At 42.7% G+C, this 22,495-nt stretch overlaps 2 protein-coding genes across 3 annotated transcripts in view; both read right to left on the reverse strand.

Moving 5' to 3' along the window:
* Positions 1-22,495, reverse strand: part of LOC147736437 (uncharacterized) — a 229,795-nt gene that overhangs the window by 93,470 nt on the left and 113,830 nt on the right. The gene's annotated exons all lie outside the window — the stretch shown is intronic.
* The window catches only part of LOC147736438 (uncharacterized), a 121,141-nt gene continuing 113,796 nt past the window's right edge, over positions 15,151-22,495 (reverse strand). For both annotated transcript variants that reach the window (XM_086953172.1, XM_086953173.1), the window contains one exon: positions 15,151-18,008. In XM_086953172.1, coding sequence (XP_086809298.1) covers positions 15,409-17,343 — 1,935 coding nt within the window. In that variant the 5' untranslated portion in view covers positions 17,344-18,008 and the 3' untranslated portion in view covers positions 15,151-15,408. The remainder of the gene's footprint in view (positions 18,009-22,495) is intronic.

Raw genomic sequence — 22,495 nt, forward strand, 5'->3', positions numbered from 1 at the left:
GGAATGGGATCAGACAATGAAAAATACAGGATGGGTGGATGCTTATATATGCACAAACCAAAGTTGTAACATTAAAGGTGTACTAATTATTATTAAAAAATCCTTAAAAGCAAGTATAGAATCCTCAGAAGTTGATAGGAAAGGGAGATGGGCATTAGCAAAAATAAAGCTAGGAAACATGGCATACACAATAGCAGGATATTATGGCCCCAATCTTGACGATCCAGAACCCTTACAGAATCTGTATACACAATTACTAACAGCCAATACCCCAGTAATCTTAGGAGGAGACTTTAACCTTATTCTAGACCTTAAAATTGACAGGTCTCCCCCAGGAAGATACTCCAACTCACCTAATTTACCTAAAACGAGTGAGTGGATTAGCATATATAAGAGGGATTTAGAATTAATAGACATATGGAAAGAAAAAGGGGATAAGGGCCAACCGTTCACATTACATAACAAGAGACTAGGACATAGGTCTAGAATAGACTTCTTCCTAGTTGATAAGAGATTACTGACAAATGTAACAAACCTAATTCACATTCCAGCCCATCTATCAGACCACTCAGCAGTACAACTAACACTACAAATTAAAACAATCCATACACATAAAAGATTCACAGTGGAAAGAGCCATGTTTTCAGATCAAGAAATAATACAAGCTCTCAAGGAAGAAACAGAAGCCTTTTTCGAGAATAATAAAACAGGAACAATTAAAACAAATAGCTTGGGACACATATAAGGCAGTAATTAGGGGTACGCTACTTAGCTTGGGAGCATACAGAACAAAGAAATTAAAACAAGAATTACTAGATATCGAGAAAGGTATAAACGTCCTAGATACACAAATACTAACAGAAAGAGATCCGATTAAGAAAGAAAATCTGCAGAAAGATAGACAGAAACAGAAAGAATGTTTAAGTGATATTCTTGAAGAAAGAATAAAAACTAAATGGGAAGCAAGCAAGATGGCGAAGCATGAATTCGGAGAAGGATGTGGGAAATGGCTGGCATGGAAGCTAAAGACCGACTTTGTAAGAAACAAAATAAATATCATAGGCAAACAAGATCAATCAAGTCTAACTACAGAAGAAGATGAAATCAGAAAGGAATTTGAGACTTTCTTCGCAGACTTATATACTGAAGACATAAACCCATCCAAGGAACAAATAGAAGAATACCTAAAAGACATGCCAATATTAAAACTATCGGAGGAGGAGAAAAATGAGCTTAATAAAGAAATCACACCTGATGAGGTTAAAAATATAATAAAATCATTGAAAAAAGGAAAAGCAGCAGGCCCTGATGCACTACCGAATGAATTATACCAGACTTTAACAGACACACTAGTCCCACAAATAACAGAACTAACAAATTTAATATTAACACAAAAAGAAATACTGCCAGATACCTAGAATGATGCAATAATAACAATCATATTAAAGCCAGGAAAGGACCCCAAAAAATGTGAATCATACCGGCCGATATCTCTGCTCAATGCAGATTATAAAATCTTTACTAAAATCATGTCAACAAGACTAGGAAGGATTATACCCCAACTTATACATACAGACCAAAAAGGCTTCACAAAAGGAAGACAACTACACGAACTGACACATGAACTCATAAGCACTATAGATATAGCCACATCAAAAAATATTCCTCTTACAATACTGACTGTCGATGCTGCCAAAGCATTCGATAGAGTGAACTGGGCTTTTCTAAACAGTATAATGATCAAAAATAATCTAGGGGAACCCTTTCTTCATTCAATAGTAGAAATTTATAAAAACCCTAGATCAAGAATCCTAGTAAATGGTAACCTCACGAACAATATAAAAGTTGCTAGAGGCACGAGACAAGGGTGTCCCCTCTCTCCCCTACTTTTTAACTTGTATATAGAACCTCTAGCAACCAAACTTAGAAACTGTAAAGACATAACTCCCTTTAAATATCAGGGATGGGAGAAAAAACTAGCACTCTACGCAGATGATCTGATGCTATTTACAGAGAAATATGAGAGATCCAAACCAGCTATAGAAAAACTCATTTCTAATTTTGGCCAAGTTTCAGGATATTTAGTAAACCATACTAAAACAGAAATCATGACGTGGAATACCCATTTTCATAGTCCTAACATAAAAAAAGAGATAAGATACTTGGGCATTTTGATAAATCAAAATATAAATAAAATACCACAAAACAATCTAAACAGAGTAGCCCGAGACGTAAGGAAGCTACTTAAAGTATGGTCTAGCCTGCCCTTAAGTTTCATAGGGAAGTCAAACATCATAAAAATTAACATCCTTCCAAAATTCACCTTTTTGTTTAATAATATTCCATTGCAATTCAAAAAAGCCGAACTAAAAAAGCTACAGGGAGAAATGTCAAGCTTTATATGGGCATCCAAGGGAACCAGAATATCATGGAGGAAGCTAAGGAGAAAAAAAGAGAAAGGAGGTATTGCAAGTCCGGATATGACTGAATATTGCAGAGCATTCCAATTTAAAAATATAAGGAACCTTCTGGGAATACATCAATACTATCCTGAATATTTACAAGTCATTACAGAAGCAGAGGATCATTATCTTTTCAAATTTGGACATCAAAAATACTTTAAAAAAATTAAATTAAAGGTTCTAAAGGAAGCAATAAAACTTTGGACACAATTTAGATCGATTTTAAAAATTCCTTACTATAGTGCATTGGCACCGATATGGAATTCCCCAGGAACCCCGAACTGTCTGAAAGATGTTATGGCCATTCCCCTAAAACAAAACAATATCAACTATTGGGGTCAACTACTAAATGGATCAACCTTGATCTCTTGAGAAGAAATGAATAAAATCACTAATGGAACAATATCAAAATTTAAATATTATCAACTGAATAGTTGGGCAAAAACTATACCATCACAAGATAAAGATAGTAAAACTCTGGAAAAAGAAATGACAAAAATTCTACCCATAAAAAAGGAGGTAGAAAAATGGTACTGGACCTTAATAACGGAAGAAGAGGAAAGCTACCAAATAGCAGAACAAACGTGGGGGAAAGATCTAGATACAGATGAATTAGTAAACTTATGGGAAGATTCAGTAGAGAAGTGTTGGTCAACACTTAAATCTGTGAGACTGAAAAGAAATCACCTGTACACCCTACACAGAGCCTATTGGACTCCGAAAAAACTATCAAAATTTAAGAATGCAGGAATTAAAAAATGCCCTAAGTGCGGGGAAGAAAGGGCAGATGATATTCATATGTTCTGGAGCTGCCCAACCCTGAGAACATTCTGGGAAGAAGTTGGTAAGACGCTAAATTTGATATTCCGAAAACATCTAAAAGTGAAACCCTTATTCTTTTTGGGATTGGTAATACAATAGAACAAGCAGAACTAACAGTAATGGAAACAAAGTTACTTTTTGTGTTAATGGTAATAGCGAGAAGAGAAATATGCATCAAGTGGATTGGATCAACACCCCCTACACATGGGGAATGGATAAACTCCGCTATTAAAATAAACAAATTAGACAGAAGGGGAAATTGCGGTAAGAGGTTTAATTACTGGGAAATTATGGAAAAACACTTAAATCCATAAAGAAGGCTTTAACACACTGTCCTATGATTAAAGCGAAAGCACAGTCTGGAATATGAGTATGATACTCATACGAGTAGTCAAGGTGGCTAGCTCCCTCCTCCCTCGCTTACAGACTTGTGAATATGTAATGGCAAGGGGTCTCCTCTGATTAAACAAGGAAAGGGAAAAATCCCATGGCAAGCGAAAAATGGGCAGTGACGGTACAAAAAAGTTTCAGAGGTAGAAACCAAAATTTCCATATACATAGAATTTTCGCAATATGATGATAAAAAAAAAATATATATATATACCTCCCGTTGACTGCATTTGAGTAACCTCAAATGTATCTCAAATTATCCTATGTGCACTACTTGTAAAGCGCTCTGTTACCTTCGGGTCTAGCTAGTGCTATATAAAACTAAATAAATAAACAAATAGCATTATGCAAAATTTACCTCTAACCCTTCTACCTCTACATCCACTCTAGGCTACCATAAATTATTTCTTATCCTATGCTTAGTGGCACATATACACAGATGGCCTACATGAGCTGTCTCCAAAATCCTTTGAGGAAACTTCCTTGTGGAATCAATTGATTGCCTCTTACCAACAATCCTCCTTCCAAAGATAACTCATCCACCACTTTCCAATAAGATTGCAAAGATGTATTCAAAGTTTTTTCCCTTGACCACCCAAATTTCACAAAATTCATGACCTTGATCAATTCAGCACCTTACCTCACCCAATCACACAATCCCATCATATCGGAGCATATGACCACATTTTCAATTTTGGCAATGATACATTCCTCAATTTGTCCTGTACATCAACTTCACACAAATCTCTATCGACTGGTAACCGAGACAGATAGTCTGTTCTAACGTCATTCCTTCCTGCAACTTGTATCACACTTAAACATAGCTCCAATAGTTTGATATATAATCTGGCATGGCGGTCTTAATTTTGTTCCAGACAAAGTGGTCTGTGATCTGTACTTAAACAAAATTTTCTTCCCAGCCATATTTAAACATGTCAACACCCCTAACATGTCATCATTTCTTTTCTATTACAGAATATCTTGTTTCAAATTATTTCGTCATCCTGGCAGCAAACCCTATAGTGACTTTCTTGTCATCCTTCATTTGTGGCAAAACAGGGCTCCACGCTTTATGCACTAACATCCACAGTCACAATATTTTTGCATCCTTCCACATACGACTGTAGTGCGGGAGAAGAGAGAATACTTTGTTTGATGAGAGCAATACTTTGTTGACATATTGCTGACCATTACATTTCTACATTTGTTTTTAACTGTTGCCTTAAAGCATTCAGTCAGGTCGCTAATTTTTTTTTTAAAACTTTGCATAGAAATCACAAAGATTCTAAAAAAGGCCGGAGTTGCTCCTAATCAGTCAAATGTGGTGCATTTACAATGGCATCTAGAATGCTCAGTTTGGGTTTAACCCCATCAGATGTCAACACATGGCCTAGGTACTCAACTTAATTTACTCCATAGATACCATTTGTCTTCTCTGATAGTAAACCCACTGGATTCCAAGGTGGACAGCACTCAGATTCAGTTGGACTGAGTTGGACTGACCTACAGCACATACTTCCTCTTTTAGAAGATACACATATAAAGTGAGTACAAAACAGTGCACTGTGTATAGATTACTTTTTCTGTAAACATCTCTCATAGTGTAGTACAAATGAATGCAGCATTATTGAACAGTAATTCCGCACTTTGCAATCAACTGGCTGATTTATTTATGAGACATTCTGTGAAAATAATAGTAAGATTCAAGTGAGCGTACCTTCTCCTTCTCCGAAACAGTATGATCATGATTGGCTGACTTTATCCCCCAAATATAGAACAGATCTTGCAAATAGTCAAACAGGTGAAATCAGGAGCTCCCTTTGATCCTTGTCCCCCAAAAATATTTCATTATGCCGCTGAGGAGATCAGCGAACAACTTTGTTTGCTTTTTAAAGAGGTTTTTCATTCCGCCATTTTCCCTGAGACATGGAAGAGGATCTTTATTCTTCCCCTGTTGAAAAAACCTGGTTTGGATCCTGGTGTTCATAGTAATTATCGACCTATAGCCAGGATCATGTACCCAGCTAAGGTGTTGGAGAAGATCATGAACCGCCAACTCACGTCCTTTGTTGCCTCACAGAACCTGCTGGATCCCACGCAATATGGCTTTCGGGAAGGGCATGGTATGGAGACAGCCTTGGTCATGGCACCAGAGGAGCTTCGATCATTGCTGGACTCAGGTGGATCTTTCGGTGGCCTTCAACACCGTGAACCATGACATTCTCATCTGGAGGCTACATAGGCTGGGAGTTTCAGGTCTGGCGTTAAGTCTGCTTAAATCTTACCTTAATAATAGGTGTCAGTTTGTTCAGATTGACGACCAAAATTTGAAGCAATTTTCACTTCCATGTGGGGTTCCGCAGGGCTCATCTTTCAGCCCTATGCTGTTCAACTTATATGTTAACACTTTAGCAGATGTCATCAGGCAGTTTGGTTTTTCGTTAGTGCAGGGCTCGAAAAATCAAAAAAATGGTATTAGTCCTGCAGGACTAGTACCTTAAAAAATGCCCTCAACCAAACTGCAACCTACTTGACCTCCGTCTCTGAAAGCGGAGCAAATGTGACAAGATAACAAGATTTAAAGGCATCTTTATTGCTCATTAACTTTGTGAGCAATAAAAATGTCTTTAAATCTTGTAATCTTGTCACATTTGCTCCATTTTCACAGACAGAGGGCAAAATTTGGTTTGTTTTCCTACTCGCCAGAAAGGGCGAGTAGGACCTAAAAAGAGCTCGACCTTGTTAAATTAAGCTCAACTATGCGAGCGGTCGAGTGGAATCCAGATGAGACAGCAGCCTGTTTTAATCAATGTATGACATCTGTAGACCACTGACAGAATCATCAAGCTTGCATAAAATGACCAAACACAACAACCAGCTATGAATATTCTCCAGTGAGAGCTTGTTAAATCGATTTGAATCTGTTGCTTTATCACTCTCACAAATTAGTTGAAAATTCCAGTGTTAGTCCAAGCATTGTCAATAGTGTTGCTTTTCCAGGTAGCATGAGCAGTTGTCCTTGGATTTTCTTCATTATAACTCTCTCACTGAATAAAAAACATTGTGCTAGTCTCCCACAAGTTTCCTGGTATTTCATATTTTTTCCTAGATGTAGGGAAACGATCAACAGCAGGGAATAGACACTTTTATAATTCCCTCCTATTAGTGCAGTCTTTTAGCATCTGCCTTCATCCAACAATAACTGCACTTTTTTGCTTGGGTGCATGTCCACACATGGGTCAGTATTATTGTTGATGTACTTAAATTCTTACCAAATCTACTGCATGTTTATTTCTACGTGTGTTCAGTGATGGTGTGTGTTTGCTGATGTCTTTGTAGGGTTAAAAATTGACAAAAGCTCTTCACACATTCACTGCAATGATATGGCTTTTCCCCTGTGTGTGTCTGTTGATGTGTTTGTAGGTTTGATAATCGACTAAAGCTCTTCACAGATTCACTGCAATGATTTTTTTTATATGTTTTATTGCATTTCTTTCATGAGAGTACAGGAAAGTACGATAGTACAGCAGTAGCACTGATGAAGTATGGCATTACACATCCGTTGTCTATACATAATCATACAAATAAACAAGATAAAACAGAATAAAGCATAGCTTGACAAGGATGTTAAATACAGCTGTACAAAGATACCTCTCCACGACAACAGTTTGCTAGGATTACAGCTCCACCCAGTCTTGTACAACAATACAAAACCCGTGCGGTAGGGTACCTATGGCAATAAATTGACAGGTGAAAAGGAATTGGGCGCGTCAGGAGACTGACGAGAGTGCATCTAGCAGGACAGGTGCGATGCGAACCGGGCAATAGGTAACATCCCAGTCAGAAGGGGCGTTATAGTGAGGGGGAGCCGGACGGTTAGGGTACTACTGCGTGGATGAACATGTGCAGCATTTGTCATCGTCCCTCATTCTCAGGGTGTGTATCTTATGTTGTACCTGTGAGTGTCGCGCTCATCCCAGGGGGATATCTACAACTGTGTGCTCAATGTCTTCGTACAGTCACCAAGTAAATTTCAAAAAAGAAGATCCACAAACAATCAATACCCAATACCTTTTGCTTTTAACAATAAACAGCTAATAAGAACTTATGAAAATAGGGACTGAAAACTAACACAAAGGAAAAAATAAAAAATAAGAAGCTTTTATTAAAACAAATGGGACGGGATGCGGGCAGGGGTAAGTATATGTATTGTCTCGTCTGTAGTGGGTGTCGTCCAACGCTACGCGCAGCGGCCGCAGCTGTGGTGTCGGGGGGGTGGGGGGAATCTTCAAAGAAGGTCCTCGGGGCGGGTGAGAGGAGCAGGTAGGCATATTAGGGGAGAGGGGGGTCGGACGGTGTTCAGAGGGAGGAACTAAGTAATCCCTCCTTGTAGGCACACTTGGTGAAAAGTAGCCAGGGTGTCGTCCCAGGTTTGAGCTATTGGATACATGCAGAGCCCCGCTATTTCTTCCCTACGCAGGGCTACACTTTCTGCCTGTGCCCAATTATCAAATGATGTGCGCCAGTGCATCATGGCCTGGGGAGGTTCGCCATTCTTCCAGCGCTTGGTAATAAGCCTCTTTGCCGTTATTAAACCAAGGTCCCAGAATCTAGCCTGGGCTTCGTCTGTTTCGTCCGCTTATACAGGCCCAACAGACAAGACTCCCATGTATGTGGTAAGCTTCCCCCCGTGGCTGCCGCTAGAGAGGTCGATACTGCTGACCAGTAGTCATGCAGAAGTGGACCTGACCAGAGCATATGTATAAAGTCTGCATCCAATAACCTACACCTGGAGCACGCTGTCGTATCAAGTAGCGGTTTATTTTATCCGGGGATAAATACGCGCAGTGTATAATGTAGTATTGGATCATTTTGAAGCGGGAGTTGCGCGGGATATTCAACGCTCCAGCCAACACCCTTGCCCATTCTTTATAGGTCCAGTGTCGTCCCCTATCTACAGTCCATTTGTCACGCAAGCGCTGTGGGGAGAACTGAGTATGTGTATGCACGGCCTGCACTAGCCAATGGACAATGTGGGAACCATTCCCAATTACATGCAAAAAGTGTATCAACAAATGGGTTGGTAGTTCTTCCGCAAGGTCACCCCAGGCCTGCGAGAGTAAGAGTATTATCGTTGCGTGCATTAGGAATTGACAGATGGGTAGCCCTGTATTGGCCGCTGGTGTCTCGAATGGAAGTAAAGCACCTTCTGCGAATAAGTCCCCCAGTCCCTCCAGATCAGCTCGTGTCCAGCTGCTCAGTGCTGCCTCCGTGAGAGCGCCACCTTCCCAGGGCATTCCCAGCAATGGCAAATTTGGAGCGTATGGTTTAATGGAGCTCGTAAGTTTCAGACTCCTCATGTAGCACTTCCGCGCTACCGCTAGGTGTATTTGCTCTGGGCATCGGGCTTTAGCTAATGGGTGGAACAGCGCATGAACTTGCGCCGTCGTCATAACTGCGTCATCCATGGCAGTGTCTTCCAGGTTCTTCCCACTCAGCCACTAGGTCACCCACTGTAGCTGGGCCGCCAGGTAATAGAGTTCCTGGTTGGGAACCGCCAATCCACCATTTTCCGCCGAGGCGTACAGTGTCTTTAGGGCAACCCTGGGCCACCCCGTGTTCCATATCAGTCGTCTGGTTAGGGCTTCTAATTCTCGGAAAATTCGGGTCGGGACATAAACAGGAAGGTTGGCATAAAAGTATAGCAGCTTAGGCAACGCTATCCTTTGCGTCAGCGTGATTCGGCTTGGGACATTAAGTGGGAGGGAGTTCCAGAAAGTTTCCTGAGCTGTGAGCGATGTAACCGCCCGTACTAGATTGCCATCTAGCAGGTCAGTAGGATTTCGGTATATGTACACTCCCAGGTAGCGGAAGGTGGTCGGATACCAAACAAGTCGTTCGACCAGTACCTAGATGTCACATTCTGGCGTGTCGGCAGCAAAGGAATATACACCTGATTTCGCCCAATTGACTTTAAGCCCCGACATCTCCCCGAATGCGCAAAATATATCAGTAAGCACTCGTGGGAAACAAGTCAGGTCTCTAATGTAGAGAAGCAGGTCATCTGCGTACAGTGACACTGCATGTAGCCCATCGGCCAAAGGTATGCCCCAGTCCGCGCCAGAAGCTCGGAGCTGAGTCACTAAGGGTTCCATCATGAGCGCCAAGATTAAGGGAGAGAGGGGGCACCCCTGTCTAGTACTTCTGCGCACTCGAATTAGGCCCAAGAGCAGTTTGCCCGTGCGGACGCACACAGCAGGCTCCTGGTACAGGAGCTCCACCATCTGGAGAAAAGCATCTCCCAAGTCAAACTTCTCTAGCACTAACTTCAGGTAGGGCCACTCTACAGAGTCGAATGCCTTCTCAAGGTCAAGGACCAGGCACCCTGTAGAAGGCCATCGGGCCATAGACTCTGGACTCTGAACAGGCGTCTGATGTTATACAACGTGCTGCGAGTCGGCACAAAACTGTTGTGGTCAGTGTGCACTAAGGCAGGCACCAGGGGAGCCAGTCGTTGTGCCAACGTGGACGCCAGGATCTTGTAGTCGGTGTTGAGTAGGGCCAGCGGTCTTTACGAGCCCAGATTGAGCTTGTCTTTGCCCGGTTTCAGGAGAGACACTAAGTTCACCTCATTCAGGGAAGGTGGAAGGGCAGAATCTGCAATTGCCGCCCTATACATGCGCAGCAGTTCGGGAATAATGGGGTTCAACGACCCTACAGTGTCCTAGGTTGGGTCCCAGTGCAGCACTCACCTCCAGGGGTCCGCCCACCCCTACAATGTTGCCCCATGGCTCACCAGCGGTGTGCGCACTCACGTCGCACCTGGATGGAGGAAGCCAGACTCGCAGCAGCACTGTCCCTGAATCCGGTCGCCCCTCCGTAGGCAGAACAGTGTCGGCAGTGCCTATCAATCAATCAATCACAGCATTTATATAGCGCACTACTCACCCAGAGGGTCTCAAGGCTCTAGGGGAGGGGGGGTCCGCTACTGCTCGAAGTGCCTCAATGGTGATATAGCAAAACAAAAGTCTAGTTGGTAACAAGAGTTCCCAAGGTCAGATGAAAAGGGGCCAAGTGGTCAGTGGACAAAGTCAGCAGTTTGCGGGTTAACATCCGGTAGGTCCGCCAGAATTTGTGAGTCCGGTATTCCATAAATGTGTTCATGGTCGCTTGAGACTGCACGAGGGCTGGGTTCCAGGTCTTGATCCGCCTCCAACGATCCGCTGATTACCGCCACCATTCGAAGAGCCTCCTGTTGTTTGCTTTGCACGAGTTCGGGTGTGGGGCCCACCTCCGTGCCCGTGTTTGTCAATTTTATCAGCGAGGGTCTCCGCCGTCGTCGTCGTCGGGGTCCTCGGTCACGCCACGTCATCGATGGCGTCTCACCAGGATCCGTGTCAATGCCAGAGTCAAGCCAGGTCTCAACTGCCTCGGGGGTGTTGAAAAAATGAGTCTTGTCCTGGGCCACCACACGCAGGCGTGCAGGAAAGAGAAGGGAGTATTTCAGAGCCAGGAGGCGGAGGCGTTGTTTCACTGTCAGGAAAGATTGGCGCTGGCGTTGGACTTGAACTGTGTAATCAGGGAAAAACATGATCTTAGTGTTCTCGACGCTGATATCCAACAGTTTCCTAGTCTCCCTCAGAATGGCGTCGTGATCCCGATAGTTAAGGACACGAATAAGCATGGGCCTAGGGTTGGATCCCGCGGGAGAAGGTTGTGTTGGCACCCGGTGGGCCCGTTCCACCACAAAATGTTGAGAGAGGGCACCCTCAGGCAATAAGTCCATGAGCCAGCACTCCATACGTTCCGCCGCCTCTCTGCCTTCCCATCGTTCCGGCAGTCATATGATGCGGACGTTGTTTCTCCTCGCCCTCCTCTCGGCGTCCTCTGCGCGGTCCTCCAGGAATTCCACTCTGTTGAGGAGGTCTTGAACATGCCGGTCCATTTGTTTGATCTTGGGTGTGGTATCAGACATGGCGGCCTCCAAGGCAGTCGTTCGTTCCGATAGTTTCTTATGATCAGCTCGGAGTTGCGTTAAGTCAATGGCTACACCATCAATTTTCGTCTCCAGAGACGTACGAGTCAGTTGCAGTGACTCCCCCAGGCGTTCCATCGCCGCTAGCATGGTATCCAATTTGGAGGCAGTTAGGTCAGGCTCGGCCGTCTTTGCCATCTTGCCCTTCACTTGGGCACCGCTAGTGCTAGCTCTCGTCTTGGGTCCCCCAGACATGTGCAGAGCGGTATGGTCGAGCCGCCAGTGTGTCCGTGAAGGCCTCCCAAAGCCCATATGAGGACACAGCGCGCTGGGGGGCTGGTGGATATCAACTTCAGGGGGATGCAGGGCGACCCCTCCACCGTCCCATGTTGGCGACACCACTACCCACCAAGATTACCGGCCACCGTTGAGGAGGGGGGAGAGGGACAATGTACACTGTCCCTGCCTGGGGTCGGCGCTAGTTGGTGCGTGTAGATGGCAGGCAGTACGCACGGCAGAGTGGATGGTGACCGCAGTATTATGGCACTTTGCCCCACAGCGTTTCCACCAGTAACACCAGAAGAGAAGTGTCTCACTGAGTGGGGGGCGGTGAGGGTCAGAGTCCCAGCGGGACAGGTGGCGGTGTTTCCTCGTCCACTCCAAGTACCACTTACGGGGGACAATCAGTAGCTGTATGGGACCCCTTCGCACACACACCGAGGGTACTTTCCAGATGTTGGCAGAGTCCGATGTCCTCCGGGCAGCAGGGGGGCAGCGTCCCCGTGGGCTCCCCGCAAAGTCCTGCGACAACGCCCAAGCCAAGGGCCTACGAGCAAGTGCGTCAGCAGCGGGCCTCCCAGGGGGGTGTATGGTGTCAGGTCCTGGGGGCGCGAAAGGCGACCAATGGTGGCAGCCAGCAGTGCGGCCTACCACGTTGTAGTCCAAGCAGGCCGCTGGCTGCGCAGCTCACACCCGGGGTATCCGAGCCTGGACGGGCCTCTACTAAGTGTGTCAGAGTCTGTAGGGGTAAAAGTCCGTGGCCGCACCACAAAGCCACCAGGTCCCGCACTGCATATGACTCAGCTCCAAGCCCCACTAAAGCCCCACTACAGCTCTTCATACATTCACTGCAATGATATGGTGTTTCCCCAGTGTGCGTTCTCTGATGGTGTTTTAGGCTTGATAAATGTATAAAGATCTTCTCACTGCACTTGAATGGTTTTTCATCAGGGTGTTCTCGCCTACGTAGTTTTCGGTCTGATAATCGACTAAACCTTTTCACACATCTATACTACTATTATAAAGAGAGAACTTGCACCTTTTGGCCAGGTAAACTCGGGAACCACAGCACCAATCACAACACCCAATACAGCGTTGGAAAGGGCAGTTGCAGCAGAAGGACATAGGCTATGCAAACGCCCACCAAATACATTTAAAATGTAAAAGAACCGTGCCAGCAAAGTAGTCCCTTGTGGGCGTGTCTGCATTGTGCTGTGGGTGTGTGCTGGAGGCGTGACAATCGCTGGGGGCATTCCGTCACGAGTGTTGTTTTTTCTTCCCAGGTTCTATACATTCCTGCTCCCTTTAAATAGTAATTCAGTGGAGGTCCCATTGTCTTAGAACCACCCCAAGCACAGTTATGGGCAAAAATACAACTAAAAGGCCCTGCAAAGCATTATGGGATAAGCTTAGCACAATTTTTAGCATTCATGAAAGGTTTTCAATGTTTTGGAATTTTACTCATCAGGGACATCTTGGGATGACGAGGTGAACTGCAGATTGATGTATAATATTTTAAATGCTATTGCATTTCCCTCAGCAGGGACATCTAGGGACGGCGAGGTGAACTGCAGCTTGATATATAATATTTTAAATGCTATTGCATTTGCATCATCAGGGACATCTAGGGACATGAGGTGAACTGCAGCTTGATGTGTAATATTTTAAATGCTATTGCATTTGCCTCATCAGGGACATCTAGGGACCATGAGGTGAACTGCAGCTTCATGTATAATATTTTAAATGCTATTGCATTTGCCTCTTGGGGACAACTGGGGAGAACGAGGTGAACTGCAGCTCTTTGTAGAATTATTTGGATACTATAATTTTCACTTCCCACTGCTAATCTCGCCCCATAATGGTTTGCAGGGGCTTGATCTCAAAATCACTGCTTGCTGGAAGCTAATTTCACTTTTGTGAAATGACTATATGCATTTTAGCATGTAGAAATACTTGTTATTTTACCTTGAATATATGAGGTTTCTGTTTTAATAATTGGAAATCTGACGGAACTAAATATTGCGGATTTATTGTACCAAGTTCGTGCCAATTCCGCCCACCCCTACTTTAAATACCCCCGCACCCCATAATCATAACCCACCCTTACTCTATAAAATACTCCAACACCCTTAAACACTAACCCATCTTAACCCTATAAATATACCCTGTACCCCAAAACCCAAACCTATCCCTAAACCCTAAAAATACCCCTGTACCCCAAAACCAAAACCTAGCCCTGAACCCTATAAATACCCCTGTACCTCAAAACCCAAACATACCCCTGAACCCTAAAAATACCCTTGTACCCCAAAACCCAAACCTAACCCTGAACCCTAAAATACCCCTGTACCCCAAACCCCAAACCTAGCCCATAACCCTTAAAATACCCCTGTACCCCAAAACCCAAACCTAGCCCAGAACCCTAAAATACCCCTGTATCCCAAAACCCAAACCTAGCCCTGAACCCTAACAATACCCCTGTACCCCAAAACCCAAACCTAGCCCTGAACCCTTAAAATACCCCTGTACCCCAAAACCCAAACCTACCCCTGAACCCTAAAAATACCCCTGTACCCCATAACCCAAAACTATATCTGAACCATTAAAATACCCAAACACCCCAAAACCTATACCTCAGTACCCCAAAACATATACCCCTATACCCATACTTGCCTTATCCAAACATTTTTTAAAAACATGCTTTTACCATTCATGCATTTACAACGAATTTCGTTGTAAATGTATGCGTGGTAAAAGCATACAAAATGTAATGCCATGCTCTATAATGGCATTGCGGAGTCATGATACTTTCGTAATGAAAGTATGCAGAGTGCTGGTATGCGGAAAGAAATTTGCGGAATAATGGGTGTTTACCCTTCCCCGTAAGTACATTGGTGGCACGGCGGCCCACATCTCCAGCAACATACTCATATTTTTTCACCACCAATTGGAAAAATGCACAGGTCTCTCCCATTGATGCCCAGCACCGACATACACTTTTAGACACACCTCCCACCACAAGTTCTAGAATTGCGAACTTTAGAGATGGGGAGCTACGTTAGAACCTCGGCATCAGCACAACATCCTGTGATTTCAGGCAAATCGCTTTGTCTCCCCGTGCCTACCACAAATCAATGTGTTCTTCTGTAATGTAAATTGTGCTCATGCCATGTTGTCGAGTTCGCGCTATATAATATTGCAAGGAAAATAAAGTAGGGAAACTCGAGTTCACACACTACTGAACGCGCACTCTTAAGTGAATCAGCAGTGCACTGTAAATCGGGGCGTTTCACAGGCCTGTCACAGATAAGAAATGCTATCAAAATGAAATCCTACAAAACAATATACTACTGGCCGGCAGCAATTCATACCCGGACAACGTTGGGACGGGCTGCTAGTTCACTATAATTATATAGTTTTCCCCTGTGTGTTTGCTGATGTCTTTGTAGGTTTGATGATTGAGTAAAGCTCTTCACACATTCACTGCAGTGCCGTAGCTTTTCTCCTGTGTGTTTGCTGATGTGTTCGTAGGTTTGATAATTGACTAAAGCTCTTCACACATTCACTGCAATGATAAGGCTTTTCCCCTGTGTGTGTTCGCTGATGTCTTTGTAGGTCTCCTGATCGACTAAAGCTCTTCACACATTCACTGCAGTGATGTGGCTTTTCCCCTGTGTGTGTTCTTTGATGGTCTTTTAGGTGTGATAAATTACTAAACCTCTTCACACATTCACTGCAATGATATGGCCTTTCCCCTGTGTGTATTCGCTGATGTCTTTGTAGGGCAAATAATCTACTAAAGCTCTTCACACATTCACTGCAATGATATAAGTCTTCCCCTGTGTGTGTTAGCTGATGTCTTAGTAGGTCTGATGATCGAGTAAAGCTCTTCACACATTCACTACAACTATATGGTTTTACCCCTGTATGTGTTCTCTGATGGTGTTTTATGCCTGACAACTGACTAAGGCTCTTCACAGATTCACTGCATTTGAATGGCTTTTCCTCTGTGTGTTTTCGCTGATTCTCTTTAAGGAGTGCAGATTGACTAAAGCTCTTTTCCCATTCAGTACATTTGAACAGTTTTTCACCTCTTTGTATCTGCAGATGGTGTTTTAATATTGATGACAAAATAAAGGTGTTGCTAGATGTGTCTGATACTTCTTTCTTGATTAGTGTCTCTGAGTCACAGCAGTGATATGGCTTTTCCCCTGTGTGTGTTCGCTGATGCTGTTTTAAGTTTGATAATTGACTAAACCTCATCACACATTCACTGCAGTGATATGGCTTTTCCCCTGTGTGTGTTCGCTGATGCAGTTTTAGGCTGGATAAACGACGAAAGCTCTTCACACATTCACTACAGTGATATGGCTTTTCCCCTGTGTGTGTACTTTGATGGTCTTTTAGGTGTGATAAATGACTAAACTTCTTCACGCATTCACTGCAATGATATGGCCTTTCCCCTGTGTGTGTTCGCTGATGTCTTTGTAGGTCTGATGACCGACTGAAGCTCTTCAAAGATTTACTATAATTATATAGTTTTCCCCTGTGTGTTCGCTGATGTCTTTGTAGGTATGAAAATTGACTGAATCTCTTCACACATTCACTGCAGTGATATAGGTGTTTGCCTGTGTGTGTTAGCTGATGTGTTCGTAGGTTTGATAATTGACTAAAGCTCTTCACACATTCACTGCAGTGATATGGCTTTTCCCCTGTGTGTGTTCTCTCATGTCTTCGTAGATCTGATAATCGACGAAAGGTCTTCACACATTCACTGCAGTGATGTGGCTTTTCCCCTGTGTGTGTTCTTTGATGGTCTTTTAGGTGTGATAAATTACTAAACCTCTTCACACATTCACTGCAATGATAGGGCCTTTCCCCTGTGTGTATTCGCTGATGTCTTTGTAGGGCAAATGATCTACTAAAGCTCTTCACACATTCACTGCAATGATATAGGTCTTCCCCTGTGTGTGTTCGCTGATGTCTTAGTAGGTCTGATGATCGAGTAAAGCTCTTCACACATTCACTACAATTATATGGTTTTTCCCCTGTATGTGTTCTCTGATGGTGTATTATGTCTGATAACTGACTAAAGCTCTTCACAGGTTCACTGCATTTGAATGGCTTTTCCTCTGTGTGCTTTTGCTGATGCTCTTTAAGGAGTGCAGATTGGCTAAAGCTCTTTTCCCATTCAGTGCTTTTGAACAGTTTTTCTCCTCTGTGTATCTGCTGATGGCGTTTTAATATTGATGACAAAATAAAGGTCTTGCTGCATGTGTCTGATACTTCTTTCTTGATTAGTGTCTCTGAGTCGGGTATGTATTGGTCTACATCCCATGACTGTGTTCCTTGATGAGCCAAAATCACTGATAAAGCATTTGTATTATTCTTACATTCCCTGTATGTGTGTGGCATTTTGCATATTTGCTTTCCGATTTAACAATAAAGTGAAAAGGTCACTAAATACTTGCCACACTCATAATGTGTTTAAGGCTTCTTTATGGATGAATATGTCTTTAAACTGGATAAAGATATGGCACGCTTGCGGGTAAAGATCCATCCTCCTTCTGGTCGGTGCAAATGGGACAGTACTTTGTATTTTAGATAGCAGAATGACTCTTTCCTTTACCCTTCAGTTGTTTGGCTTCACTACATTGTGATTTTCTCTGGTTGCTGTGGAATGGCCTGAAAGAGTTTACAATACACATCTAGCACTGACTGAATGGTGGTCTGATATCACTTTTGAAAGGAAAGCAGTGATGTAATCACATCATACCATTTGCGCGATTAATGCAGGTATTGGACATGTTTACCCAGGAAGTGGATTATCAGTGTTGTTGTTTTTTAAAGGTCATTTCTTAGTTTTGTGGTGTGGAGGTGCAGAGCTCAGACTTGTAGAATCATTGAATTGCCCTTGATGCTTCTTACAGGATCTGTCCATTTATGTTCTGGTTTGTCTGTCTCCGACTGTGCTTATGTTTTCCTGAATACTGGAGCTCAATATTTCACACTGTGTTTTTGCAGAATTACAGGATTATCTTCATTATTCTTAAACATTTTGTACATTCAAGGATTGTGTTCTGTCGGATGTAAAGAGATTTAAAATTACTTACAAGGAAACATTACAGAATGTGCATACACAATTTATTTTTAATTAAAAATAATTTAATTTAATTTTAATACACAACAAATGCAGAATCAAACTGAGTAGGCGGAGGAAATAAATGGGTGGAAAGGAACTTATAAGGTATAAGGATCATAACTAATTCACAACGTCATTTAATAAACACATCACAGCTATCATTGAAAATGTCATAACATTACACACTTACATCTTACATGTTGATAATGTCATAGACTTAAATGCATAATGTATCACATTTAAGTGTTCCAAATAACATATGACAACGGCAATATCTTGTCATTGATACACAACATCAGCCTACATCATTTGTCTAGATTGATGGGTATAGATTGAAGTAGCAAATGAAAAGGTATAGAAATAGTGCCTTCAGTTTGTGGGTGTTTGTTGGTGGTTAAGTAGTTATCAAAGGATTCTCATATAGCTCTGTGTTGTGGTTTCCACGGGGAGTGTCGCAAAGCAATGCTATCAGCTCCCAAGATATGTGATACCCAACTAGGCCTGGCTTGAAAGGAAGCTTTGAGTGTAGTTTCCAGTTAGAGGTGATCATCTTAACTGCCGATGTCAGTAGAAGATCAAGTAGAAGGCGGTCGGCAGGGCATCTGATGTTCGGGTCGAGGACGCCTTTAATGAGATATGAATTTTCTTTCTTAGGAGCTTTATTAAATAGGTTTGAGATAAAGGAGAAAACCTTATCCCAAAAGGGGCCTAATGATTTGCAGCTGAAAATGATGTGAGCAAGATCTCTGTTTTCATCATTGCAGTTCCAACAGACAGGGTTCTCAAAAGGTTTAGTGTATGCAGGTGAGAAGGTGTCCCAAAAACTTTGTGAATTAGCCAGAATTTCATTTGAGATAGTACTGATGAGATCCTATATGAGTTGACAGATTTCCATATGTTGACTAGTCGGTCTCAGATGTGGGTGTAGAAAAATGAGTATCCCAGTATTCTGTTGTTCTTGAATTCATTCTCAACTTATTGGGTTGCATTAAGTGATATAATTTCGAAACCAGAAGGCCTAGTATGTTAAATTTATGAAGGATTGTTGGCAGGTACTGTTCTCTAAAATGATGTTTAGATTTGGTATTAGCCGTCTTTAGTTTCACAAAATTATAGAATTCTCGATCTATCTGATATTGGGTTTGTTAGTTCGAGAAAGTTAGAGAAGAGTTTCTGGATCCTAGTTGTTGTGGAAAGAAGATGCCTCTGGTGATCCATGATTCCAATTGTAGAGTCCGGCCATCATATGTGATGTTCAGGTTGTGCCAGAAAGAAGCTAAAGAGGATAATTTCCTCTGGGAAGGTAGTTTTTTTATCAAAGGTTAATAGGGCATTACTAGTATTTCTTAGAATGTATTTAAAAGTAGTGATATGCTTGCAGTTGGTTGTAAGTAGAGTAACAGGGTCTAGTTTATGCAATAGGTTTCTTTAACCTCTAACCACGTAGGGGTGAAGTTATCAGGTACGTTGAACCAGGAGGTACCTAGTTTAGCAGCTGTCTGGCAATCTCTAAAATTGGCTAAGTTGACACCACCTTGAATTTTGCGCAGGCACATTTTTTTCATGGATATTCTAGCTTTTTTATCTTGCCAAAAACATTGTGTTATTTCTCTTATTTATAATGAAAATCACCTGAGAGTAGTAAAGCAAGCATGTTGATTAAATAATTATTGACGTGATCCTCATTGTTATTGTTTCTATCTGGCCCCACTCTGTGATGAATTTAGGTGACCAACTATCAAGTAAGTCTATTGTTTTCTTTTCTGAAGAGTGAGTTTTTCATTATGTATTAAGGTGCTTCACAACTTTCCTGTGGAACTTGATTCATGTTTTATTCGGGTTGTCTTGTACGTCAAAAAGGAAAAGTTTAAGTGCCAACAGGAATAAAGAAGGTAAAATTGAACTGCCTTGTCTGGTAACTTTTTCTAATTTAAGTGGGTGTGACAGGGAACTGTTAGCGCAGATACGGGCAATTGGGTTGCTATATAAAGCCATAATCATTTTTATAAATCCCTCTCTAAAGTTAAAGGCTTAAAGGGATTTCCTCGGGAAAGATTCAGGATACTCTATCAAGCGATTTTTCAGCATCAACTGCATCAACTCCAATATCTATAGAGGGCGATGTGGATGATTTTGCCTTGTCTAGAACATGGCATAGGAGGGGTTGTTATCGTTGGACATATACATTTTTTTTAATCTGACTTTGGTAATACTTATTACCTGTAGTAAATAAAGGTTAAGGTGTCTGGCTACTATTTTTGCATATATTTTGCAATCTGGGTTTATCAGGGAAATGGGTCCGCAATTTTCGGGAAGTGTAAGGGCCTTAACTTCTTTGGCTATCACTATTATGTTGGCTTCTGCCGTGGTACTCGACACAGTTGCAGAGTTTTTCAAAGTGGTTAAATAGATGTATCATAGTTGTTTGAAATGACTGAATGAATATATATATATATATATATATATATATATATATATATATATATATATATATATATATATTCACAGAAAAAACCACAGGTTTTAGGCCATATATAGTGATGTCATCAGTGATGTCACTGACCATGTCATGAATGATGTAATATGTGACATCATCAGCAGTGGATTGCAGGTGCGCGATATATAGTTAGTGCAACTAACTATATATGGAATTTCAATGGTTTTGTGCGAGTAAATTAAGGTTTTGAAAAGGCTAATCCCTAACTATATATGGTCTATAACCAATGGTTTTTTCAGTGAATTTTCAAGGTTTTGTAAATGCAAATTCCTAACTATATATGGCCTAAAACCTATGGTTTTTTCTGTGAATTTCAATGTTTTTTTAATACCAAATATCAAATGCTGTCAAATGTCAAGTACATGATAGGTAAAAACATTTTCGTGTTTATGCACGCTGATGTGCTTTGAACGCTGCCCCCCCTTCGCCCCCCTCTTTTCTCTTAGCAGTACTCTATCTTTGCAGATAGTGAAGGGTAGTTAACGCAGGCCTTTGCCCCCGTTGTAATCCGTCGTGCCTGCTTCTCTCTCTATTTGATTGATTGCTATCCAAGCATTTACTGTTTTAGAATTGGATCTCTTTGGTTCATTCTGTATTTACAAACAAGCACAGAGTCGCAATACTCTGTTTAGTCTTTGCAGATAGTGAAAAATAGTAAAAAAAAACAAAAGGAATCGAGCAAAATCAGTAGGCCACTAATGGGATCTGTTTTTGACCTCGCTAAAATAGAAACATTAAGAACAACCCCTCAAGAGAAATACGAAACTAGTAAGATGAACTTAGCTCCACACCATGATGGCTGCAAGACAGCTCGACTCCGCCGCCCATCCCACCCCACCCAAAATAACGACAAACCCTATGCAAATATTATAAATATATACAACACACCAGCAAAGTAGCAGGGTAAAACATTTTATTAAATAACTATTTACATAACTATTTTATACTTTTTGTTGCCCGATCCGGCTAGCTGAATCGATCGAGCATGAAACTCATGCACTCTGATAGCAAGCGTTGCTGCTGATGCTATGCAGACCAAAACTGGTTTTCAGTTTGTACATACTTCTAGATTTTTCCATCCAAGGCTGGTTGAGTTTGTAGAACGATGGCTTCAGATTTTCAACATACGGTGTGGTGGCGCGGACTGGGAGGGGGCGCTTGGCTCCTGCCCCCTCCCCAAGTAAGATTTTCATACGTGAGTGTACGTTCATGGTTTTGGTCCCTGAGTTGCTTCGATGTCACTGCCATGCTCAAATGGCATAAGTTCTGGATGTTGGGTGCCATAGTTCAGAGTTCTGAGCAGCGCTTGTAACACTGTCTGAAGCTTATTTCCACCTACTGCAGCTTCACTATTCTCAAAGTAAGTGAGGGCCGTTTGTGGACCTGACTGCATTGTTAAACAATGTGATGCGGTGCCTCCCTGAACCGCTTGACGGAGGCCCCCGAGGGGCGGTGAGATGGCACTTAGCTCCTGCCCCCTCCCCAAGTCGTGTTGCCCTGGTGTGGCCTGAGATCGTCCCCGACATAGGCGGCCGGCTCCCGGGGTCCGGCGGCACTTTTTGCCTTTTGATGACTCTTCCATTCTGGACCTTGTCCCCCAATCCGTTTGACCTGAAGACACGCTGTAGTGGGGCGCCCCTTTACCGTTTCAGTTGCCATTCCGCCCGCTTTTGCTACACTGTGCCTCTTCCGCCATTCAGCTGTTTACCGCCCGCTCTTGCGACTACAGCATCTCGCTCACCATGTAGTTGAGTTGCTCCCGCTCTTGGCTGCCACAGGACTCTCAAAATGGCGGCCGGCTCTTCAGATTTGGGCGTGGTCCACTAAAATGGCCCTGGGACACCTTGGAACTCGGACGCTTGCCTGATAGGGCTTGGGTCCCATTCTCGAAAGCGTCCCCTCAGCCTTGAAGATTCTACAAAAGTCTT

This window comes from Lissotriton vulgaris, chromosome 1_2 (genome assembly GCF_964263255.1).
Source record: "Lissotriton vulgaris chromosome 1_2, aLisVul1.2, whole genome shotgun sequence".
Classification (NCBI taxonomy): Eukaryota; Metazoa; Chordata; class Amphibia; order Caudata; family Salamandridae; genus Lissotriton; species Lissotriton vulgaris.